The 26,869-nt window shown below is 37.0% G+C and overlaps 1 protein-coding gene across 5 annotated transcripts; it reads right to left on the minus strand.

Annotated features, from left to right (window-relative positions):
- Positions 1-25,699, minus strand: LOC128866521 (glycine receptor subunit alpha-2). 5 transcript variants are annotated; one of them, XM_054107332.1, is made up of 10 exons: positions 25,558-25,699; positions 25,008-25,158; positions 21,507-21,583; positions 21,345-21,444; positions 19,233-19,387; positions 6,656-6,811; positions 6,220-6,590; positions 6,024-6,152; positions 4,013-4,117; positions 1-3,944 (listed from the first exon to the last, which is right to left on the minus strand). In XM_054107332.1, exons 2-10 carry the CDS (start codon positions 25,064-25,066, stop codon positions 3,744-3,746), a joined length of 1,353 nt encoding a protein of 450 aa, XP_053963307.1. In that variant the 5' UTR covers positions 25,067-25,158; positions 25,558-25,699; the 3' UTR covers positions 1-3,743. The 5 variants fall into 5 exon arrangements, with proteins under 5 accessions (XP_053963307.1, XP_053963308.1, XP_053963306.1 ...); XM_054107333.1 differs by having other exon boundaries at positions 25,514-25,699; XM_054107331.1 differs by having other exon boundaries at positions 25,341-25,699.
- Between the last annotated feature and the right edge of the window lie 1,170 nt (positions 25,700-26,869).

A 26,869-nucleotide genomic window follows, 5' to 3' on the forward strand; every position in this document is an offset into this window, starting at 1 on the left:
GTTTTAATTGCCTACTTAGTTTAAAGTAGCATTTGCTGGCAAGAGAAACTCTTCGTTGATTTCCAAGGCTGAAAAAATGTCGATGCATTGGCTCACATACAATTGCGAAATCGACAAGACTTATGTAAGAATAAAAACCAAAAATCTATTTCGTTATTTTTCCTTTAATTATATGCCGAAAAAGAAAATTCATTCTGATAAAATGCCTGTTTTTTTTATCTACAAATACTTAGACGATTGGCCAAAGTAAACTATCAAACTATCTACATACGTTTATATTTCAACATTCTATTCATTTATAAATAATAATTTTGTAAAATTTCGGTACAGCCGAAATAATGAATTTTTTTTTTACTTAAAAATATTAAATCGTACAATATATAATAATTAATTGTACATACATCCATACATATGTGTACTAAGAAGCTCAATCACATATTACAATAACATTTTTGTATAATCACCGCGTTTAACAAGTGTTCGAAACTTTTTGAGCGCACTTAATTCGAATCATCTGCGTGGCTAAACTGAAGGTGCATTTACATTTGCTATGCATGTATTTATGTATATACCTATAGATAATTAGTAGCAAAATTATGTGTGCGTTTGTATATGCTAAAATTTTCTTTGTTTTTTTTTTGTTTCTGATTATTTATACGTACGATATTTTGCGAATAAACCTAGAATTGCATATGCACTATATATGCAATTTTTATTATCATTTTGAAAGCACCAATTATTTTCAAAAAAGAATGTTTGAAATTCTAGCTGCGAAAGCAACTTACATATTTCCCAAATATGGCAGATCGGTATATGTATATATGCATACATATATTGAAAGTTTTAAGTTGAAACATTACCGAAACTCTATCTGAAGTATTGAAATTCTATATGTATGGCTTCGTTATCGTTTATCAATTTTTTTCCAAGCTATAAGTAACATTGCAAATTTCACCTCAAAAATAACTAATCGTTCATCACTTTTTCACAAAAAGTTTTGTAGACAATTAACTATTGTATTTTTTCCAACACAGTTTTCCAATAAAACTTGGCACTAATCCTGCAAATAAGATGGCATAGCAAAATAATCACGAATCAAGGAATATATTAGTTTGAAGAAAAATAAATTCATTATTTTCCCGGCAGATGGCTGTAGTGATCGATATCTCGTAAAGTTCGATCAAACAATTTAAAGTTTATGCTCGTAGTCAAGGTGACATTTCATACAAAGAAAATTCCAAAATAAACAATACTGGCGCCATAAAAATGTTTATGATAGCGCGATCTTTTTAAAGGCTTAGTCCGTTGGAAATTACATCCCTGGCTGACTTCCAGGGAAACCTTGGTTACATTCAGTTCAGTGGAAGTAAAGTTATTTCATCTAAAGTGCCAGTATATTTGTGTCATCGGTACAAAAATGAGTTTCGAACAAAGAGCTAATAGCAAATTTTGTTTTAAAATCGGTAAAATGTTTACCGAAACATTTGAATTAATAAAAAAAAATTTATGGCGTTGATCGTTTACCTCGTGCCAGAGTTCATGAGTGGTTTAGACGTTTCAGAGAATGTTGTGAGGACATACTATCAATGGCAATGAACATATAGGCCGCCCAAAATCAGCAATCACCGAAAACTCCATCGAAATTATTCGTAAATTTATAAAAAATGAACCGAAATCATCATTGAAATTCATGGAATCGGAGTTGAATATCTCCAAAATATCGATTTATCGCATTTTAACTTAACGTTTGGGCTTACGAAAGATCTGTGCACCTTTCGTTCCGCACAAGTTAACTGAGGACCAAAAACTGCTCAGAATTCAACATTTGAAAGACCTCATTAAAGAGGCGAGAAAAGACGAGAGCATCCTTTACAACATTGTAACGGGTGATGAAATGTGGTGTTTCCAACAAGAACCTGAAACTAAGCATCAAAGTGTCGAAACGAGCCACCACCCAAAAAAAGTCGCGTTTGTAGAAGTCAAAAATCAAGTTATTTGTTTTTGATGTTAAAGAAAATGTCCATAAAATCATAGAAATAATCGAAGTTGACCTCTCTATTAGCAGTCGTAGCATCGCCCAGGAGCTAAAGATCGACCATAAAACAGTTTTAAGCCATTTGCGGAAAATAAAAAATCAAAAGTAATGAATCTCTTTTTCCCCAACCTAATGTATACAGATGTCGAAAAATTAACCATGTAACTTTCTTACTAAATAAAACAATGATTTTGCAAAAATGAGAAATCTTTCGATAGGGTGATTAATTTTGCGCCACTATCTACTATCTGGGAGTAAGTTTACCGCCTTTTCATCGCGAATATCAGCAAAGCTGTAGGACCACGATAGCGTAAGCGACTATCAATCACATTTGAGAAGAGGCCAATTGATTCGCAATATGAACAGGTTCATAAGCAAATGGGGTCTATTTAGGTCCACATAGTATTATAAAGACTATAAACGCAGCCCTAGAAGTGACAGTAGGGAGACCGCCTCGACCTAACCTATAAATGAAAGGTCATATTTTAAAAATGTCATTTGAAATTTTGCAGCACGTAATTTTTAACTACATTTACATATAAAATTGGCGCATACACCCTTTTTTGGTTGTTCGGCCTCCTATTTGTGGTGGGCGTCTTGATGTTGTTCTACGAAATGGAGGGTCCTACGGTTTTAAGCCGACTCCGAAGGGCAGTTGCTTTTTGGGTAGCTTTTCATGACAGAAATACATTCGAAGGCTTGCCATTGTCTGCCGGACGATATTAAAAACTCCTTTTCTATCATTAGATGTTTCATGCCCGTTATGAGTTTCGAGCCCGGGGTAATCGAATGGTAGACACGCAGATATTTTTTTTTGAGTAGCTTTTCGTGGCAGAAATATACTCGGAGACTTGCCATTGCCAGTCGAGGCGCGACCGCTGTTAGAAAAAACTTTTTGATCTTTTGGTGTTTCATGCCCGGGTATTCGAGTCTCTAGACACTTCCGAATGGTAGTATTTGAAACTATAAATTTTTGAAAATATCGAAATTTTATGTTCGAAAAAAACGTTATTTGAAAATAGCTATGCACGATAATATTGAAGTTTTAAATTTTGTATATTATTCGAAATTTCCGAAATCGATTTTTGTTATTCAAAATATTCATTCCTATCAGTAATACTACTTTTAGGTACTTACTGCTGGTTACTTTGAAATGCGGAACAAAATATTTTTAAAAGAAAAACAAGAATTTCTCAAAATATTTACGATTAACTCTATAAAGCGCTACTTTTTAAATTTTTATCTAAACTCTTAAGTGTAATACAATTTCTTACTTCAGCATTCCTATGTACATATGTACGTACGTAAAAAAGAGAGCTTGCGGCTACAATTAAGCAAAATATTTGTTCGATTTTAATTTGCTTTTCAATAGGCTTACTTTTAGGGGTACTGAAGGCGTTATTTTTATTCAATTTAAACGCCAAACTTTAGTTTTGTTCTTTGTTTTTTTTTTGTTTTTTAATTTAGATGAAAAGTAACCGTTTGTTTTTTTACATTTTTCACATTCGTAGAATAAATCCTATTTAGCTACTTATTTTGGGTTTGCCAGTACGTTTTCCTCTTCTTCTTTTCTAAGTAAAAACATAAGTAGATACGTATGTACATATGTTATTTAGTTATGTGGGCACATCCAATACATTACAAGTTTACATAGACATATCTGGCTTTAGCGGAGTCCAGAATTTTGTATTCTGGAACTCCTTAAGTCCTAGGATGACTTCATCAGCAAAATCGGCCAATAGAGCAGCACGAATACGAAGAATAAAATGGGGAAAACGGCGCGAGATACTTTGTCGATTTCGCGCCACATTATTTTCTCTACACCGGTGTCCGTGTCGGTCCAGGCCACCGAGAGTAGACTTTGGCGACGCGCCGGCTTCGGTGGGCCTCCATTGCCCTGAAGCGACGTCTGTAAAAGAGTAAAGGATATTATTTAATAATAAATGATAGATGATAAGTGCTCCCTGTATCTTTTACCTGCCCCGGTGTTGTTGGCGTTTGTGTTGATTTTCGTGAACGCACAGCACCGCCCTCCCAGCTGGCCACTGTTGGACATTGACCCTTTTCCATGTTGGTTATACGCTGAAACGAGAGATAGAGATGAGAAAAAACTATAGTTGTACAATATATGTAATAAATATTCCTCAAATTTTAAATTAGTGAAGGAAATTTTACTTTTCTATTGTGAATTTGGGTGTTCCACATGGCTTCGGTAAAAAAAAGAATGCTGTACCAAAACTCATTTGATAAAGTTGCTAGGTATAAATCCTTAACTCTTATATATATATATATTATATATATAATTGGCGCGTACACCCTTTTTGGGTGTTTGGATGAGCCCCTCCTTCTATTTGTGGCGTTGCTGTTGCTCCACAATTGGAGGGACCTATAGTTTCAAGCCCACTCCGAACGGCAGATATTTTGTATGAGGTGCTTTTTCATGGCAGAAATACACTCGAAGGCTTACGCCTGCTATTAGAAAAAACTTTTTCAACGTTTTCTTTGAATTCCGAATGGCAGTCACGCACCAACCCATTCGGCTACGGCGGCCTCCTTAACTCTTAACCCTATTGTGCCAAATTTAAGCAAACTCGGAAATGTCCAGGAAGCTCTTAAGTCTTGGAAGGCTGTAGAGAACAATCACACAAACACCTTGTGTTTTGATAAATCAGATCAAATTCGTGGAGGTCTCCTTTTATCAGCTTCCCTATTTACTGACTACATTTTTGTTTCTTTTAAAGTAAATTTTTCTAGGTACGGGTGAGCAGAAGTGGATGAAAACCTCATCGATTTTATACACCCCACCAGAACTGAAAGAAAAACTTCCTAAAAATAAGTGGGCGAGTGATTGTTTCTGAAGTGAAAGACCATGAGACTATTACTTGACGAAATTTAGCATTGTAACCGCTACAACATTAGTGTGTTTGATGGAGCCGACTGGCAGGAGAGAGACAAAGTTGTCGCATTCGTAATTGAAGAGCTGTCATTTAAAGTTTCACGATTGTAGAATCTGGCATCATTGTGGTGCACGACACTACACTGGTACTTTTTTTTCGTTTTTTTCCTTGTTCACTCCTCTCGGGAGCATAGGACCTCGGCAAGACTTTTCCATCGTACAAGGTTCTGTGCTGTTGCTTTTGCACCGTCTAATGAGATGTCGGCATCTGCTAGTTCGCGCCACATCGACCTTCTCCAAGTATTTTTTGGTCGTCCGCGACCTCTGCTCCCTTGCGGGTCCAGTCTAGTGCCATTCTCGTGATACACTGGTACTTAAATGGACATAATGCCTGGGAACTGAATGACACCGTAAAGACCCACCCACAACAAACACGTTAATGATCTGGAAACCAAGACTGGTTAAGAATTTTTGCAAGTTCGACAAGGGCGGTCTCATCCGAAATGGAATTGGTTATGTTAGAATTATTATTACTGATATGGAGAGTTCCACAATACTAAAGTTAAAGAGCAGCATGAGGAGATGATTTGCCCATCCAACAGTTTGAACCGTTTTTTTCGTATTCTTTCAAGGAGTTGAGGAAGAACATGAGTGTTAACTAATACTCGTAATTCACGCTAGGTTTAGTAGGGGATTTTCAAGTTATATGAGAAATTTCGCAACTATTTATTATGCTTTTGCTCTATACTTCATTTTTAAAGATAAGGCTTCACCGATAACTGGCGTTTGGCGTACCAAGCCCACTTCCGTAACAAGCCGCACTTTTTAGCAGTGTCGGTATCATAATTTAAAAGCCACACCTCGTATCAATCTGTCCATGCCACTCGTTGGGGATGTCGGTAGGTACCCTATTCTGCAGGGGTTCCAATTTGCGGCAGATCACCAGAAAGCGATACAAAACAATTCCCAACTTAGATGGTTATAAAGCCGCGAAGGAGAAGCGGAAGATGTTACATTTGAACTTTTATTGGATTTATACTTTTTTGAGTTAATACTTAAAAATAAAAATCATAATTATGCGATATTACCTACCATAGGCAATACTTTGGGTATTTTGTTGACTTGATATTGATATTGCACATCTAGTACTTTGACAACAACAAATTCCGCCAACGCCGCGAAGACAGATACCATGCAACCGGCCATCCACAGATCAAGAGCCTTAAGTTAGCAAAAAATTTAATAAGACGTAATTTATTTTAACTAATATTTACTATCTGAAACTTACCTTCACATAGGCCACTGGCGGAATATCTGCCCTTAGGCCAGTAAACATGGTAACCAAAGTTAGCATGCATGTGACCAACAACGTCACACGCCCAGGAATCGCATCGAGTCCTAACCAAAAACTAAACCACGACAACATCACCACAAGCGATGACGGCGCAAACGTCTGGATGAGATGATGACCGATTTGCCGTTCAAATCGAAAATACACCGTCAACCGTGAAAAATTTCCAACCTTCTCGGGCATATAACCATCACTCTCCTCCAACTCGAGCGGCTGGCCCAGATTGTATTGCAACAATTTGAGTTCGGGATTCAAAGTGACGCCAGAATCTGACCAACGTAATTTCACTTTTTTGTTATTCGAGGAGACTGTAGGCGTGTGAGTAGAAGGAATTATTCGGATGCAATAATTTGAATATTTGCGAGGTACTTACAACTTTCTATGTAAATGGGGCACACCTGTATATCCATCGGATAGAGTTGAAATTCCATTTGACAGGCAATAATCGCATGCATACGCGCCGCATAACGAACCGTTTTATTTTTGTACAATGTCACCGAAGTGAATTTGTGCGTTAATGTTGCTATCTCTGCAATGAGAAGTTACAGAAAGAGAGAAAACCAAAGTGTGGTGCAAATATTTTCAGTTAATTGGTACATATATATATGTGTGTATGTATATTTTAAAATCAATTTGTGTGGAGGTGTGGGCAGGCGGGGGGTGAGTGCGTGATATGAGTAGGCGTGCCGCTAGAGCAATCGGATATGGGCGGGACAAGGAAGAGTGCGTCTTAAAGAGCCAAACAAGAGTCGAATGACGAGGTTTTCTCTGTATATTAATATAAATATTACAAAAGGGTTACCAGAGGAAATTTGAGAGGGGAGCAAACAAAAAAAGAAAAACAAATACACATAATAAACAAATTCTCGTAAAAATATTGAAATTACATATAAAAATATATATATATATATAAATATATATATATATTGTATATAAATAATATAAAAATTATTTTTGAATAAATTTCTGCCTTAATTTAAAATATAAAAGCGTTAAAATTTAGTAAAAAGCCCATAGCAGTACTACAGAAGCTGGTGTTGTGCGTGGTCAAATTAAGGGAGACTGAGCACAAGGCAGCATAAAAAATATATATTTTTTAAAGCTTACATGTTTTTCTACAAAAATTACCGACGAAGAAAAATTTATTAACGAATTTATTAATGCTTAAAAAAATTAAAATATTTTTAAAGGAGAACCTATTTGTTGGTACTCTATTAATACTAATTATAAATTGTGCTGAAAAAAATAAACCAAAAAATGAAGCGAATGAATAAATAATTTATAGCTACATACGTAAGGTGACGTAAAATTAATCATCCAATTTTGTTCTGAATAATTGTTTTACTAAATAAAAAAAAAGGTTTTGCGTGATGGAAGGCTTTATTTTGCCCTTTACCACAGCTGTTTAGTTAACAAGCGTCAAATAAAGGGTATTTCAAAAGTCGCACTGAGATGTAGTCTAAAAATAAGCATCAAATAAAGGGTCTTTCAAAAGACGCTCCGAGATGTAGTTTAAAAATAAAATATGTAAAAATGTAGCTTCTAACAGGTTTCACTATTTGTCTTCAAAATACGGCTTTTAAGAATTATATGTGAAAAATTACATCATTTAAATGCCCACAACGTCTACTGCAAACAGTCGATTCATAAATGCCTAATTGTTGTTCTGCAAAATTTTGCGCTACAGCGGCAATATTCTCAATAGAACCTGCAGTTCGACTGCCGGTCTGCCAGTCCTTTTTCCATCCTCGACAGAACCAGTTTCTTGAAATTTTTTCACCAACCTTTGAATTGTCGTCTCAAAAAATTACAAATTTTGCGATATATGGTTCTTAAAGATCGATCATTTTCATAATAAGTTTAAAATATTTCAAAGCGTTGTTCTATCGTATAAAACTATACATTTGTCTACTTGACAAATGTCAAAGATCACATAAAAAACTTACCGCCTAAGAATTATGCACTACTTTTGAAAGACCTCTTATGATTGACGTACGACGCCATTTGCAAAAACTCTAAATATTATACTATGATAAGATGATTATAAATACTATAACTATTCGGCCGCCGTGGCCGAATGAGTTGGTGCGTGACTACCATTTGGAACTCAGAGAGAGAACGTCGGTTCGAATTTCGGTGAAAGATCAAAATTAAGAAAAAGTTTTTTCTAATAGCGGCCGTACCTCGGCAGGCAATGGCATACCTCCGAGTGTATTTCTGCCATGAAAAAGCTCCTCATAAAAAGTATCTGCGTTCGGAGTCGGTTTGAAACTGTAGGTCCCTCCATTTGTGGAACAACAACAAGACGCACAGCACAAATAGGAGGAGGAACTCGGCCAAACACACAAAAGAGGGTGTACGCGCCAATTATACATATAGTATATATATATGATAAGATGATTAATTTTGCGCCACATGAAAAAACTCCTCATAATAAATGCCATTCGGATTCGGAATTATTCTCTTTTTCAGGGAATCAGTTCCCAGAACCTTCATAGTTGCGAGTTTGAGAAATTGTGTGACTCTAAAAATACAAGAGCAACACCCTGGCGTCAGCCTAACCCATTCAGATGTACTGTTCGATGCACGTTATGACCGAAAAAGTTATCGACCTATATTTCTTCGCGAATTAGTTGGAACGCCGGGCACGATTTCCGGGGCTACTTTAAAAACACTGATCGACAGCTTTTTGCGGCCAACGGCGGAGCAAAATCCTAATTTACGGTTACAATAAGTTGGAGTGGCTGTGTACACTACAAGCTAAACTATGTTTTGCTGCGTGAAATATTTGACGAATGTTTGATTTAAAAAAACCAAATCTCCTTTTGTCACCTCGTTCACCATATTTCGAAAAATAAATCAAGTTTTGGGCCGTTTTCACATACAACCAATAAATTGAACTTTACTAATCGGCCCGAAAAACTAGAGCTGACTATAAAGTGTCACTTAACTCTTTCCGTTTCCCCGATTGCTTGCCAATGACAAAGTTATTAGTCTTGTTCTAGTTTTCTATCAGTCCCAATTGCATTTCCTCGGTGTTCATTTGAAGAGTACAGAACTTGGAAGTTCTTTTGAAGTGCATTCTGAAGGAACAATATGATGATTCAATCTACGGGATCCTTTGAAAAGTCCGTGTAAAGTCAGAGAGAATGCATTACTAGCACTTATCAAGGTTATGTTTAGTTAGTAGCATCTCTTGGAAGAACATACACGAAGTTTCAGCCAGATCGGTCTTTTTATTTGTGTTTGGCAATCGTTCGAATCGAGGAAGTCGACTGATTTTCCTTTTGCATCACAACAACGCACCACCTCACACCTCAACGGCTGTGGTCGCAAAATTAATGGGAATAGGGTTCCAACTTGTTTCATGGCCCCCTATTCTACAGACTTGACTTTATTGGATCCCTCGGATCCCTACTATTTAAGCCCCCTATTCTAAAACTTGGATCTGGTGGGAAACATATTTTATTCAAACGAGGAGCTGACTGCAGAAAAGAATGGCTATTTTTCAGATTCAAATTATATTATTGGAAGGGATCAACAAACTAGAAGTGCGTTGGACGTAGTGTATACGACTTAAAGGAGACTATGTCGAAAAATAAAAAAGGTTTATCCCAAACAATTAAGTACTTTTTTATTTTTCCACTGACTTTTAAAACGACGCTCGTACAATGCCCGATATTGGACATATAGTAATCAGTTATTGCAGATGCTCTTAAAAGTGGATACTTGCAGTTCGGCGTATGGCTTCTTTTCTTTAAGTATTACTCTAGAATTACTTTGTACCTTAGGGTGCCTCACCAATAAAAAAAATGCAGTTTTTCTACCGGAATTGTAAAATTTAATATACTTTAAGACTTTTACCAAAATATTTCGGAAAAACACTAAGATTTAGGTAAGTAGGTGGAAGTGGCTGTTGGACTTTAAACCAACTCGCTTAGACCGTTACCGACCTATTGTGATACCACAGTAGCAGTTTACTTGCTACTCCTCGTGAAACTATTTCGTTTTAAGAGCAAACCCATTGATCTGACTGACAATTATATTGCTAAGGTCATCGGTATCATTCAAGAACGATGAGGCAAAGTATCTACAGGGTCTGGCCCTCGTTTGGTTTTTGTTTATCGCATCATTACTCGTTACAAAGATACTGGTAGCATCGCGAAACCTCATGGAGGTGGTCGTCAAAAGACTGCAGCATCACGTAAAATGGTTCAAAAAGTGAAGAAGCGACTTGAGCTTAATCCCCAACGAAGTGCTAATCAAATGGCGAAAGAACTGAAAATATCTGACCGTAGCATCCGCCGCATTCATACGAGAATTTGAGTCATCGATTGGCCACCAGGAGGCTGCACCCGCCACAGATAATGGTTTGGCCCACTGTAACCGCAGATGGGCGCTCTCCATTCGTTCTCAACGAGTTTGGCGTCAAGGTAAATGCGAAATATTATCGGGAAAATATCCTCTAGGTTAGTTTGAAGCCTTGGGCGGACAAACATTTCGGTGGCAGACCATGGACGTTTGAACAGGACTCGGCACTGTCTCACAAAGCACGAGTGGACCAAGAATCACTAAAAAACAACGTTCCGAATTTCATAACCTCCACACAATGGCTCTCAAATTCACCGGACGGGAATCCCATGAATTATTCTCTTTGGGCCATTTTAGAAGCCAAAGTCCGAACTAAAAGATTCACCAGTCTCGAAACGCTGAAAAAAGCCATTGTCCGCGAGTGGGCAGAAATTCCTGCAAGTCACATTCGGGCAGCTTGCGATTCGTTTCTGGACATAGCCAAGGCAAAAGGTGTTCATAGAAAATTGACTCATTATTTTGTATTATTTTCACACATTTTTCACTTTTAATTGAATAAAAGTAATTTTCTAAACTAAATTTAAGGCCTTTTTAATTGTTTACACTTTGAGTGCCGAACTCTGTATGTAAACCTACTGACATACCACGCAATGCAGTGACAAAGAAGACGTCTGACAGACTCTTTCTTCTCTTCACTCTTGAAGCGTCTGCAATAGTCGAAATGAGCATGTCGACTCTGAGTTTTAAGTGAGCTGTCGATTTGAAAATACTTCCAAAACGTTTTTTTAGGTAAATAAAACTGTGGTAAAGATGGTGGGTGAGTTTAAGCTTAAAAAGTTTGCATATAAATGTGAAAAAATTTTGTTAACGGAGGCAAACAATTGACGTTTTGGAGGTAGGTACTTTCAAACTGAAAATAGTGTGGCGGAAATATTAAAATATAGGGCGGGCCATGTAAAATTTGCTTTTTGAATCGGCTATAAAAAAAAACTAATCAATATTTTTCAACCTTTTTTTTTTTTTGAAGATTGAACATTGCCATTTATGAATAAAAAATAATATCGTTCAAATGACTGCCACGACTGGCTTTACAGTAGGCTATTCTATCAACCCAACACATTTTCGATTGTTTGGGCTCCAATTTCATGAATGGCAACTTCGATTTCGTGTTTTAAAGCATCAATCGTCTCGTTCGCATAGCATTTGTCCTTAACGGCTCCCCTCAAAAAATAGTCCAACGGGCTTAAATCACAGCTCCGAGGCGGCCAATTGGTATCGGAATTTCGGCTGATTACACTAGTGTACGCCAAAAATGGTCCTCGACCAAAAGGCGTTTTTTTTAACTATTTTGAGGTCGCTGAAACCAAAAATGAGTTTTATTTTATTTTTCTAAGAACGGTTTCCGAGTTATTCCCAAAAAACATGTTTTTTGGGCAATAGTGCAGTTATTACCTGCAATCTCGAAAACAGTAACATAAAAGAAGAAGTTTGAGAGTAAAAGCGTATTTTCGATCTCAAACATAGCCAAGTCAAAAGCTGCAAAATCACACGTGTTGACTTTATGGGTCATAACTTCTACAATTTTTCGTCGATTTAGACAAACTTAGGCTTAAAATGTAGGTGACGAAATTGTCTTTCTTATGTCGATATAAAAAATGTTTTGTTCCAGAAAAAGGTTAATAAACTTTGATAATTTAATAAAAAACGTAAAAAATGCCTTTTTTTAACTTTCAACAGCTGTTTTGCGAAAACTACGACTTCCATTGACACGAATTAAATATTGCCATGTAGGTTATATGTGTGCCTTTCGAAATTTATGCACTTCAAAGAAATGGTGCGCACTGTTTTCGAGATTGCAGGTAATAACTGCACTATTGCCCAAAAAACAGGTTTTTTGGGAATATCTCGGAAACCGTTCTTTGGAAAAAAAATAAAATTCATTTTTGGTTCCAGGGACCTCAAATTAGTCTAAAATACGCTTTTTGGTCGAGGACCATTTTTGAAAGTGAAAATTCGTAAACTACAATAGTATTATTCGGTCCTCAAAAACGGTAGCCAAAAGTTCGAGTGTCACTTTGGCAGTGTGACAAGTTGCACCGTCCTGTTGAAACCAAATGTCGTCCATGTCATCCTCTTCAATTTTTGGAAACAAAAACTCGTTGAGCATGTCACGGTAACGCTCGCCATTTACTGTAACCGCGGCTCCTCGCTCATTTTCGAAAAAAAAATGGCCCGATGATGCCGCCAGACCAAAAACCCCACCAAACAGTGACTCGTTGTGGATGCATTTGCTTCTCTACAGTAACGTGTGGATTTTCTGAGCCTCAAATCCGACAATTTTGCTTATTGACGTAGCCACCGAAGTGAAAATGAGCTTCATCAGAAAAGATGATTTTTTTTCAAATTTCTCACAGTTTGAGTAGAAGACTCACTACTTTGGAAATTGGTTTTCAATATTTCCCAATTTTGTTCAGGCGTATAACGTCCCATTTCGAAAATGTCAAACCTTTAAGTAAATTATGAACACATTTGACATGTCATTTGTGTTACCATTCTCAAAAAAATAGGTGGTTCAAAAAGCAAACGCTATATGGCCTACCCGACGAAATTCAAACCAGTTTAGAAAGTCAAATGGCGAAAATATCAATGAAGTGCATAAAACGTGCTATGACAGAACAAAATAATCAGCAAAGGAATTGTGACATAAAAAGTAGGCGTGACTTAAAGAAATTTCGAAAAGAATGTAGCAAAAGTTTTTGTTTTTAACTTTCTTCAACAAATTCAGTCGTTTAACTCTACAAAAGTATATATTCTAATGGCTAAATAATGCGAAGATGCGTTGTCCGCCCTATACTCGGTCTGAGCTCCCCTTTATTTGAGGACAGTACGTTTGTGCTGCTTACTGCAGTTATGTATCTATGTATGTAAATATATATATGTATGCATGTAGGTGGGTGTGTGCTTGCAGTTTAAATCACACAAAAAAAATTCGTAATTTGATTTCAGTTTGTATACTTAATGTTTTATTGATATGAAAGTTTTTCGTCTCTCTTTGATCCTTGTCGCGCAGTAGAGAGCCTGAAGTAATATAAGGGCTTCCGAATCCTAGAGGGTACAAGCACGAAGAGTACGAAGTTGACGAAATACGAGTAATAGAGATTTCGAAAATTTTTATTATTAACTAAGAAGAAAAAAAGTGGACAATTTATAAATAAAGGATTTTCCAATAAACGCTGTAGATCAATAACATATGCGCTTATTTATGTATGTATGTATGCATTTTGCATCTATTTGTATGGAGTGACAGCGTCAAAAGAAGGTACACACCACATATTGATAATTTTTGACTAATCATTTATTTACTTTGTGATTCACATTATTTTTGATAAAAAGATAGTTCAAAACCATTTAGTGTTTTCCAATAAGAGGTGTTATTTTTTGATATTGAAAGAAAAATGTTATTACTTGTGTGGCACGTAGCGCCGTCTTGTTGAAAATAAGCGTTGTCCAGATCAATACCATTCAATTCTGGCCATAAAAAATTGTTAATCATCTCTCGATAGCGCTATCCATTCACCGTAACTGTTGCTCCAGCTTCATTTTCGAAAAAATAGGGACTCCGGACTCCGCCGGACCATAAACCGCACCAAACAGTCACACGTTGAGGATAGAGAGGCTTTTCAACAATAACTCTTGGATTTTCTGAGCCCCATATCCGACAATTTTGCTTGTTGACGAAGCCACCGAGTTGGAAGTGGACCTCATCACTCAAGATAATTTTTCAATGGAATTCCGGATAATTTTTATGCATTTCAACGACCCAATCAGCAAAGACACGACGTTGTTGATGATCGGCCGGCTTGAGTTCTTGTGTTAACTGGACTTTATAAGCCTTAAAACCCAATTCTTCATGCAAAATACGGTTTAATGACGTTTGTGGAATGCCTAATTTCAAAGAACGACGAGGAATGGGCAAACCTGGGTGTTCTTCAACACTTTCGGCTACAACAGTAATATTTTCGGCTGTACGGGTTTTATTCTTCACTTCACTAACTTTTGCCAACAGCTCGAATTTCTTCACCAATTTCTGTATTGCGGTCCGACAAGGTGCTTCACGATGACCAAAAAATGTTCGAGTTTTACGAACCGTCTCTGCAAAATGTTCACCATTTTTTTATTGAATTTGAATAATTTCAATGCGTTGTTTAAGCGTGTTTTGTTCTATTTTTATTAATGGCGTAGTTTCTACTTGCCACATATCAAAAAATGACAGCTTCAAATGTGACATCTACCGGAATAGCAGGCTATTCAAAATAACACCTGTTAAATAAACCCTTTACAACAAGAACCATATAAAGCAAAGTTTCGAACTTTGAATAAAATTTGTGAAAATTCGGCAAATTTACATCAAAGTTTCAAACTTTTGACTCAGAATTTTTAGAAAATTTTCGGGTATGCAGTTTTATAATAGGACTATGAATAAGTTCGTGCGGTTTTTTTCGAAATTTGAAACTTTATTGACGTAAAATGGTTACAAATTTAATATTCAAAATATTGTCCATCGCTTACTACTACTTTTTCGTATCTTTCTGGCAATTCACGGATTCCCTTTGTGAAAAATTCGGTCGGTTTTGCCGCAATCCACGAATCGATCCATTTTTTGACTTCATCGTAATTACGGAAGTGCTGGTCAGCCAGGCCATGTTGCATCGATCGGAAGAGATAGTAATCGGATGGCGCAAGGTCTGGACTATACAGCGGGTGGGGTAGGACATCCCATTTGAGCGTTTCTAAGTATGTTTTGACCACTTGTGCAACATGTGGCCGAGCATTGTCATGTTGCAAAATAACTTTGTCGTGTCTATCGGCGTATTGCGGCCGTTTTTCTCGCAGTGCTCGGCTCAAACGCATCAATTGTCGTCGGTAGACATCCCCCGTAATCGTTTCATTCGGTTTCAGTAGCTCATAATACACAACACCCAGCTGGTCCCACCAGATACACAGCATAACCTTCAGGCCATGAATATTCTGCGCCGACGTCGATGTTGAAGCATGGCCAGGGTATCCATACGATGCCCGACGTTTTGGATTGTCGTAATGGACCCACTTTTCATCGCCAGTCACAATTCGATGCAAAAAACCCTTTCTTTTGTGCCGTTGAAGCAGTTGTTCGCATGCCATAAAACGGCGTTCAACGTCTCTTGGCTTCAATTCATACGGCACCCAATGGCCTACCTTTCGGATCATTCCCTTGGCTTTTAAAAGTTGGGAAATGGTTGATTGATCAACTCCCAAAGTTTTTGCAACCTCTTCTTGCGTTTGAGCCGGATCTTGATCGAGCAATTCCTCCAATTCGGTATCCATGAACTTTGGCGGCGCACCCTCGCGTTCTTCGTCTTCCAAGCCAAAATCACCACTTTTAAAGCGTGCAAACCACTTCTGGCACGTTCGCTCAGATAGAGCATGCTCACCATAAACTTCCACCAAGATACGATGACTTTCGGCTGCTTTTTTCTTCATATTAAAATAATGAAGAAGAATTCCCCGCAAGAACACATTATTTGGCACGAAATTCGACATTTTCAAGTGTGGTAAAAATATTGTTGTTTACGCTTCAAATAAAAAACTTATACTGACGTTTGTGCCTTACGACAGTAGCTCTCCAATGAATGTTTGGAAATGTGGATCGATGGAATAATAATCAAGTTACGCCATCTGTTGTAAAACCGCACGAACTTATAAATAGACCTATTAGATCATTAAGTTTTAGTATGATATGGTTAGTTTTCGAGTGGTTTAAAAATTCTGTTGATTTGTGACAAGTTTTTTCGCTGACGGTATTGGGTGTTTTCTTCCAAAATTCTCAAAAATCAGTGACAAATATTATGTCCTACTTGAAACTTGCACTTTGCCAAAATTTAATGAGCCATAAAACTGCATAATTTAAAATTTATTTTTATAAAAGAATAATTCAAATTCAAAAGTGAATAAATAAAAAGTCTAAACTTGCCAGCTTATGTTGTAGGCCTTCTCTTGACGTTGATTGTATGCAAGTATTTTCAAAACTAAGCATCAATGTTTTTTAAATGTCACACAAAAATAATGTAAAATGCAAATAACGAGATCTACTGCGCATACTCGAAAACCATTCAGAAGCAGCGATTTCATGGATGATTGGCTCGCGTACCAAGGCAACGTGAATGACGTGAAAACGCTGATGATTATGCAATTACCAATACAAACAAACAATAAATAACAGCACATGTACGGCCATAAAAACGAAATGGATTGAACTTGAAGTGAACTTAACCTGAAAACGCCCACCCACCCACGTGAGACTATCACAGTAACAACAACACTAGTATGTCAAACAAACAAAGAGCAATGAAAAAAAGGAAAGGAATCCAAAAAGAAACAAAAAAAAACACGTGCACCCATAACGCACATCAAATCTAACATACATATAGACACTCATACAAGCACACGAAATAAAACTTAAATATATACATATGTAACTACATACGAGTAAATCCAAATGAACGTACAGGGTGTCCGGTGGCAGAAATTAATTTAATTTTAAATTTAAAGTTTCTTCCTAACCGCTGAGCGTATGAATGCGAAGGGGACCGTGTTAGCCTCGTTATTCGTGCGGTTTATAGGGCTGTCACAATAGGTCCGTTGCGCAACGCATTTGACTGACGTGACGCGGAAAAAACACTGTGAAAAAACATTGTGGCGAAAGTATTGTCGCATATAAACAAAAGAAGAAACAGGTGTTCTTGTCGTGAAAGCAAATAAGCAGGTTTTTTTTTGGTTGTGAAATAAAATAAAATGAATGCTTTCTGCGAAAGCGGGTTTTAATAGAATTTATGGCAGTCGTAGATGGTGGGTGCGACCATAACTTCGAGATTGGTAGGACGCACACCTATTTTTCAGGATCAATTTGTTAAGCCTTGCCTTTTCTCTACTCTTTCAAGCTTTTATCAAAAATGTAAGGGTGCATTTGAATTGGTTAAATTAATTAAAATTCCATTTATTTTCTGCATTTATGTTAGATTAGGTTAGCTTGGTTGGCATTAAGCCACGCATAGACCTTTTGTTTCCTAGCGATACCAGATGGAGACCGGCCTCTATGAATACTGAAAGCAGACATCAATTAGCATGTCAACGTTTTTGGCGAATCTGAGCATAGCTGAAAGATCCGCTTTGAGACGTACTCCTGACCCTCAAACAGTGGGGCTTCCAGGCATTTTAAACTTTGCATTTCCTGCCTTTACTTTGATATAATTAAAACATCATCGATGAAAATTTGGGCGATACAAAATGGTCCTTCCTTAAACATTTGTCATTTTCATACGGCAGAAACTAGAAAGTTGCCAGTTTTTGTGCATTCCGGCATAGTGTACGGCACGTATGAGGCGCCTCCGAATTTCAAGGCCATTGATTCCTGTGCAACTGGTCGTCGTAGATTTTGTTCACACAATATTTGACATTTATGTGATCTCTTAAGTGAATATTTGATTCATTCATGGGTGCGAAGGTTCCGGGTAACAAATTTGGTGGCAAACAGCCCACGGCCGGCGCCGAGACGGACAACGAGAACAAATGAAAATATTGAGATCGCCGCCACAAGTTTACACAAAAATCCGCGTCAGTCCGTGCGCGAGAGATTGGCTGTACTGGGACTTCCAAAAAACTGTTGTGCAGGAAATATTGCGGAAGGATCTTAGACGTCACACCTTCAAAATGAAAATCGTGCAAACGCTGAAGCCTAACTATTTGCGTACAGAAATTTTTTCGAGACAATGTTGGAGCGATTTCGTACGGTAAAAACTATCTTTTGAAGTACTGATACCGATTTTCATTTAAATGTGAGTGAAAAATTGCTGTTATTGGACACTTAAAAGACAGATCTCACTATTAAAATAGCAATAGCAACGGTTTGGTGTGCATTGACAAGCAGTGAATTAAATGGACTATATTTTGTTGAAATCGTCGAGGGCCAACAGTTTCTTTGGACGGTGTTGCGTAACGGCGTATGCTGAATGTTAATTTTCTGCCTATAGTAAGAGAAAATCCTTTCTTCAGAAAGCACACCAGAGAGACTAGAGCGACCCTGCGGTTACATATTTTGTCTACCCAGGTCGCCCGATCTTACCACTATGGGCTTTTTTCTATGGGGATTCCTCAAAAGGAAAGTCTGTGAAACAAACCCAGCGATTATCTCAGCACTAAAAGAAAATATCGTTCGCGAGGTTAATGGTGTCCCGACATCACTTCTCTAGCGAGTGGCGTGTAGTAGGGAAGCCAGATTCCAAGAGTGTATACGACGTAACGGTCATCATTTAGAGGAAATAATAAAAAAAAAAATAATATAATCCGTACTTGTCTTCTTTGTAAATAAACTTTTATCTTCGTAATTATTTGTTAATTTAACTTTTAATTCCTAATTCTGAAACAGGACACCCTGTATATAGGTATGTATGTATGTATGCATATTTTTGAGTATGTGTTAGTAATGAAATTCTTGCCGTTTTGTTACTTCTACATACAGCCGCGTGTTGCGAAAAGCAAGACACGCACACACACGCAAGTAATAAAGTGGGCGTGGAAATGCTATGCAGTACACGTGCACTTACCGGCAATTTTTGAGTTTAAAAAATACGGATCCGGTTGCCAGAGATTGTCGAAGAATTCTGGAAGTAGTGTTACGTAATCATCGCCTTCTTCAAATATATCATCGGACACCTCGAGTCTTGATTCAAGCCAACGCTGATGTATAAACATATCTACCCTGCAAAATAAAACAAATTTTAACTTTATCAATGACCCAGAAAGCTCATACACATGTATGCAGCCAATTTGCAAATTAGTAGGAAATACCATATGTGGTAGCGTTTTTAAGTTCAGGGGAAAAAGCTCTACTACCACTTTGAGGGTGGCCAGATACGAACGATAAGAAAAGAAATTTAAATAAAATAATAACGGTATCAAATTCATTTTGGCTTCATTTCCAAGCATATCATTCATGACCACCTCGGCTTCGCTGGCCGTGCTTCAAAAGGTTGGTCCAATTTTTGATTACTAGACTCAAGATGGAGGGCATTATTCCGGCAATATTGCCAAGAATGTTAGTTCCGAGCCCTACTAAAAGTATTTGACTTCTTAGCGTAGATTAAGGGCTTGACGTAGCCTTAGAGAAAATAATCGTTAGGTGTCAAGTCGTATTATCGCTAAACATTCGCCGTGAGATGACTCAGGCAGGCATCAAATTACTCCTTCCCAATTTCGGGCGTTACGCCGCTTTTATGCCGTTGTAACCACAACCCGTATATATCGATGTTGTGTAACTCTCGTTACAGAAAGTCCGTTAACATCGCTCTATACCGATACTATTGACGGTAACGGTGTCTCCTCTCTTGGTCCGAAAGAAATAAGACCATACCAATAAGAAAAATTTGACCGCACCAAGCAGTCAATATATGTGGAAATATAAATGATTGGTCGAATACTTGTGGATTGTGTTCACAAGGCCGCTGTGTACAAAACGGGCCTTGTCCGAGAAGGCTAATATACAAATATGATAGCTTCTCAGTTAGCGTAGATAAGAAGAGAGAACTAATTGTGTGAATCTTGGCCTTCTTAAAGCAGAACAGCTGGGCGTATCGCTTCTCGTCACCCTCGGGATAGCTACCATAGTTTTTGAGTTTCATGTCAGGTATATTAAGCGGCCTTGTCCATTAAAGACGTCCACCTTTAACAAAAAGCCTTAGTGCTTGCTGAGATGTGTTGAGTCCAAGTCCACAAGTAGTCACACCCTCTAACTGAATGGAGTAAGCTCAATAATCAAACTTTGGTTTGGAATACTTCTGCAACTTGATCTCTATATGAGTCCGATGAAGAAGTATTCAGATGAATCCGAAAGTAGAGTTGGGAATTTGCGGGTTAGTTTCGAGCACCGAGATTAGAACCTTGATGGTCATTTTACTATTACAAGTAGAATAACTATCTAACTCTTTAAAGAGTATTACAGTGGTTAGCCACCAATTGATTGCTTCTTTGATAGCGACTACGTTAGCGTGGAAGGCATTGAAATACTTATTAGCAAATTGGGGTACTCCTTTCTCGAATCCTTCTATCTAAATTCGGAGGTGTATTAGTAGTTTATCGAGTAGCCAGAAGTCAAACGAAGCTAAAAAAATGGTTGTGGAAGTAGGTAGTAAGTAGAGTTTACCACCTTAAGAGCGTCGTTGGCGCGAATTCTTCAGAATGAAGAATCCTTGAGTAACTAACCTTGATTATGTCTTCCATATTTTTTTTTACGCAAGATTTTCGTTAGATAGATAGATTTATTCGAGGTTTGCACTTCGACCACATGGACTTTGTGCCCTTTGATTATCACAGTACCTCATCCAGACCAAGTTCCCTTATTAAACTCAGGATAGAACTGGGTTGGATTAAGCGTATGCGACTTTATTCTGGTTGCAGTTGGTCGATATGTCTCAACCTTGACGCCGCTTTCGCGTTAAGTGAAGACATCTCTGGAAGCACTGTCCTTTCTTTCAAAGGATATTAGTTGTAATACGTTGTATCGTCGATTATTTTAAATGCAATTCACTCAGTTGTGTCAAACATAGTTGTATATTGCATAAGTAATTAAGAAACCGGTAAGGACTTGAAATTTTAATAGCGTACAATTCCAGTATTTGGTGTTCTTAAAATCTTATAAATATTTCGTAATAGTGACTTACCTAAAGTCCATATCCTCTACATTGATTGAGTTAATATCTACAACAAATATGCTAAAGTCTACTATCACTGGAGAGCCTTTCTTTGAAGGTGGTCTCATTTCTGCAAAGTAAAGATACAAGAAAATGCACAACATTAGTGAATAGTTAATTTCAAGTACTTACCCTTGACATAATTAGGTGGAAGGACTACTCGAGGTTTTGCCGTGTAGTTCATTAAGGCATTCGTTGAATCAGTCAGCCTATGTGTAATATGTAATGTAAAATGTAATATAGTTTAATTAATTTTTTCACAGCGCGAAAGGTACATTCAAGATTAGAAGAAAAGGCTCACAAAGTTAAATACTGACTTTCATGGCGATTTCTATGAGAAATACAGAGTTTTGCTGTCATAAATAAAAATGTTATTATACAATATGTTACGGAAGACTTTCGAGTTCTATCAATTGGATAAATTTGTCTCTAAAACCTTGTGCTGAATTTGAGTTCTATAAATTAAGCTCTGAATATGATTCCCACCCACTAAATTCCCACTAAATTGTTACAAAAATTGGTCACACTACTATTTTTGATAATCAACACCTACCAAGCAAAACGGACTGCTTGCTTATCAGAGTGCTTAAGAGATGGAAGGGGTACGCTGTACCTCCTTCCCGTATAAATATTTGTACTAATACTAAGTCTTAAAATACAGTTAAACGATAACATAATAAGTGTACAAATTTTTAGATCAATAAATTTGAAAGTTTTCTCAGAAAAAATTCAGGAAAATTCGTTGTTTTGGCCTTCTAACTGTGTATAACCCCTTAAGTGACTCAGAAATAGTGGTATATACTTTCACTCTGCTCTATCTTTGATATCATCAGAGGTGTAATTGACTGTACTCTTCTTCATTTATTTTCACAATCCACTAAAAAAAAGAACCGGTAAAGTAATGATTTACTCTTTCTGGAGCTGGTTAGAACGGTGAAGCAATTTAATAATACTTCAAAGTCGTTAGCTTATGATTTTTCGCCCTCTAAGAAAATTTTTAAATCGCCACTGAGTGAATTATAAGTATATAGATAAGTATGAACTATTATCGTTAAGTACTTTTGTTGTAGTCCGTCTTTATGGATTTACTAAGAAGAAATAAATTTGTTTTCTTGTTCACTCCACTCGGGAGCATAGGGCCTCGGGCAAGACTCAGTCTTGCATTAGTTTCGTTAATCGATTTTGATTTCTGACAGGGTAGGTGATTAGCCTGTCGCTAGCAGTCCCAAATAGTGGGAATGCTCACTTGTCGTGTGCTGTTTAGAGCGCCATCTGTGTTTCACATTTTTCTGCCGAAGTAGAAGACTTCGCTAAATTTGGTGTGCCGCTATTACCGCGGTTGTCCGCTTCCTCTTTATTTTTTGCTTGTTTTAGCAGCCACAATGCAATACGCTGACCATTGTGCTAGAGTAAGGGTGGAAGGATAAGTTTTTGGGGTTGAGGAATGATTTTTGTTTTTTTTAGAAACTAAGAAAGTAGGTAAATTTAGAAAAGTGCGAGGACCGTGATTTACGTGGGACTCGAACCCACAACCTCTGGGAGGGCAGGCTAGTGCTAGCACTAGACTACCGAGGCTGCTATGACGCCGAGAAGAAATAAATAAAAAAATAAAAATAATTGAACCTAACCTAACCTAACTTAATCAACTCAAATGCAGCACTTGAATCAAATGCTCCTCTAATCTCCAATCCTTTATATTATATATAGGTATAAACAACACCAGTATTGCCATATATTTCAATTCCTCTAAGAATAACTTCATTTATTATATTTTAGTTGGCATTCGGTATTGTGGTAAAGTATGATCGCCTTTTTTGACTAATTATAATTAGTCAGTTAAATTACTTTTACTTTTTTCCAAATTAGTATTATTTTTTAGCTTCCATGTGATAATAGAAAATATGTATTAGTAAAATATATTTTCTAATATATGTTGTTTCTTTTCAGCGAAAAAACTCAAAATTGATTGTTGAAATAGCTGATTACAGTGTAACCGGCACCATGAAATCTTCCAAGCCTGCCAACCCATTAAGCAGGTAAAAAACAGTTTTACAAAAACCAAACTAACGGAACAAAAAAACTACTGAATAGCAGGCAATAGCTTCGTTGTGAATAGGCCTGGTTATTATAAAATTACTTTTGCAAAAGTAATATAAGTCATTTTTATAATAAATATATATAACAATAATAATATCATAATAATAATAGGACTATGAATAAGTTCGTGCGGTTTTTTTTCGAAATTTGAAACTTTATTGACGTAAAATGGTTACAAATTTAATATTCAAAATATTGTCCATCGCTTACTACTACTTTTTCCCATCTTTCTGGCAATTCACGGATTCCCTTTGTGAAAAATTCGGTCGGTTTTGCCGCAATCCACGAATCGATCCATTTTTTGACTTCATCGTAATTACGGAAGTGCTGGTCAGCCAGGCCATGTTGCATCGATCGGAAGAGATAGTAATCGGATGGCGCAAGGTCTGGACTATACAGCGGGTGGGGTAGGACATCCCATTTGAGCGTTTCTAAGTATGTTTTGACCACTTGTGCAACATGTGGCCGAGCATTGTCATGTTGCAAAATAACTTTGTCGTGTCTATCGGCGTATTGCGGCCGTTTTTCTCGCAGTGCTCGGCTCAAACGCATCAATTGTCGTCGGTAGACATCCCCCGTAATCGTTTCATTCGGTTTCAGTAGCTCATAATACACAACACCCAGCTGGTCCCACCAGATACACAGCATAACCTTCAGGTCATGAATATTCTGCGCCGACGTCGATGTTGAAGCATGGCCAGGGTATCCATACGTTGCCCGACGTTTTGGATTGTCGTAATGGACCCACTTTTCATCGCCAGTCACAATTCGATGCAAAAAACCCTTTCTTTTGTGCCGTTGAAGCAGTTGTTCGCATGCCATAAAACGGCGTTCAACGTCTCTTGGCTTCAATTCATACGGCACCCAATGGCCTACCTTTCGGATCATTCCCATGGCTTTTAAACGTTTGGAAATGGTTGATTGATCAACTCCCAAAGTTTTTGCAACCTCTTCTTGCGTTTGAGCCGGATCTTGATCGAGCAATTCCTCCAATTCGGTATCCATGAACTTTGGCGGCGCACCCTCGCGTTCTTCGTCTTCCAAGCCAAAATCAACACTTTTAAAGCGTGCAAACCACTTCTGGCACGTTCGCTCAGATAGAGCATGCTCACCATAAACTTCCACCAAGATACGATGACTTTCGGCTGCTTTTTTCTTCATATTAAAATAATGAAGAAGAATTCCCCGCAAAAACACATTATTTGGCACGAAATTCGACATTTTCAAGTGTGGTAAAAATATTGTTGTTTACGCTTCAAATAAAAAACTTATACTGACGTTTGTGCCTTACGACAGTAGCTCTCCAATGAATGTTTGGAAATGTGGATCGATGGAATAATAATCAAGTTACGCCATCTGTTGTAAAACCGCACGAACTTATAAATAGACCTATTAATAAGCAAAAATAAAATACCCGGTAAGCCGGTAAAAAACAGTTTGCAAAACCAAACTCTTGGGCTAAAAAACTACTAAGTAACGAGCAAGCACTTCGGTATGAATACCCGTACTCATTATAAAATTACTTTGTGCACTTACCAAATCCATATCAATCCCAGACTGCATGGCAATAGTAGATTCATGTATTTATCCAGCATTATGTTAATCACAGTGGATAATAAAAAAAAACTATTTCAACTCATCTCACTTTGAATTGCTGTGAGATTGTCATTGTTTGCTTGAGAATGCACTGAAAGAGATATTAACCATAAATTATGACGATTATTCAGCAATCTTAGCTGGCATATTTTTATAAAGTCTGAGGCGAACAATTTTTGAGTTTTTTCAATTTTCACAATTTTATTAGTATTTATTTTGTAATTAAACTATTAAAAATGTTAGATATTACAGAAAATCTATTTATTTCCGTACGATTTTCACTTAGAAACTGAGTAAAATAATTTCGTTTTTAAGCACGCCACAGTTATCTCTTTGATACGACAGCAAGGATAATTTTATGTATTTCGGTACATATTTTTGACTCGATATTTTTCTTTATTTTCACTACTTATCACAATTTTAAGGATATTTAAGTGCATACATACACTCGCATATATGTATATATGTGTTCATGCACTCGTATATTTACCGACGTGTTTGAAATCGTTTAATGTCCGGCGGCACTACGTCCTTTTCATATATGTACCTATAAAGTAAGTAGTAGTTCGTATTAGCCACACAGACCGATCTGTCAACCAGCTAGACTTAAGATCAATTACAGAATAAACGCGATTCACTAACTCTCAGACATACGAGCGCCCTGTCAAGCGGCTTAACATGATGATGAGCAGTGACACTGAGCAAGCGTCTATGGGATTACTTGCTGCTGCTAGGTGTGTATGTGTGCATATATCTTCCAACTGTCATCAACGCTTTTCACACACACATACACTCGGAAAATATGTTTACATATTTCATAAAGCACAGATCGCTCATTTGCTGAAAGATTGTCATAATCCAAGAAATTTTTTTTTACATAAATATACCAAATTTACTGCCAGCTCATCTTGTAAGCTATGTTAAAAATCCAAAGTGGCCAACTCCTTAACAGAACCTGTCCATATTTTTAATTAAGGCACAATATTGATAGGAAAATTTTAAAGCTGGTTGTTTCCAATATTTTAGTTTTTTGTATTACAACACTTTTCCAGCAAACGCGTGATAAATACATCTACCTTAGTAGGAAAGCAGTCTAGTTTGATACTAATATGCCGCGAAAAATCTAGAGAGTGAGGAGGCTGTGCGCTTATAGCGTGTCGCGTGCCACTTAAATTTAAACCACCGATAGCTCAGTAGATGTATTTTTTTTCGGTATGGAGGCAGTGAAATATAATTTAAAAAATGTATGTGTGAAAATATATTTATATTCAAACATATATAAATTCTATTACGAATGACTAACCAATAGCTGGCCTTAAGCCATTTATAAGACCATTAAAGGAGGTGCCATTCACCTGCCAATAACATCTCCTAATCAAAAATTCACGCCTTAAATTTTTTTTTTTTTTTATTAAGTACACCACTTTTTCAAGTCACATTTCTTTTTCTTTCTTTCCACTTTTACTATCATTTTTTAGGTTTTCTTAGTTAATTATATGCAAGAGCTTGTATATAAAGGCTTGTGCATGAATATGACTTATAACCGTTGGGCGTTTTGTCGGTCACTCATTTTAGCCATACATAAATTGAACTTGGAGGTAATTAGCGGTATTTCTTTGTTATATTACACATTTCCTGTGACGATTATGCTAAGTAAATATCACCAGTTACTAAGTTCATATGCATGTGTGTATGCAAGTAGGAATACACATTAGAGTGGGGCGAATATATTTGAACATATACAAAATCAAAACTATAGATCTTTTTGATAAAAAACGCTAAGAAAAATGCCTAAGAAAAGG

This window comes from Anastrepha ludens, chromosome 6 (genome assembly GCF_028408465.1).
Source record: "Anastrepha ludens isolate Willacy chromosome 6, idAnaLude1.1, whole genome shotgun sequence".
Taxonomy (NCBI): domain Eukaryota; kingdom Metazoa; phylum Arthropoda; class Insecta; order Diptera; family Tephritidae; genus Anastrepha; species Anastrepha ludens.

What these genes read in the sequence shown, in the direction of transcription:
- LOC128866521 (XM_054107332.1), bottom strand. Translation starts at nt 25,066, where the DNA reads ATGCTGGATAAATACATGAATCTACTATTGCCATGCAGTCTGGGATTG. An exon ending in GTAGAGGATATGGACTTTAG is followed by an intron (nt 19,388 to 21,344) that starts GTAAGTCACTAT and finishes TTTATTTTGCAG; the next exon opens with GGTAGATATGTTTATACATC. An exon ending in CGCCAGTGGCCTATGTGAAG is followed by an intron (nt 6,153 to 6,219) that starts GTAAGTTTCAGA and finishes TGCTAACTTAAG; the next exon opens with GCTCTTGATCTGTGGATGGC.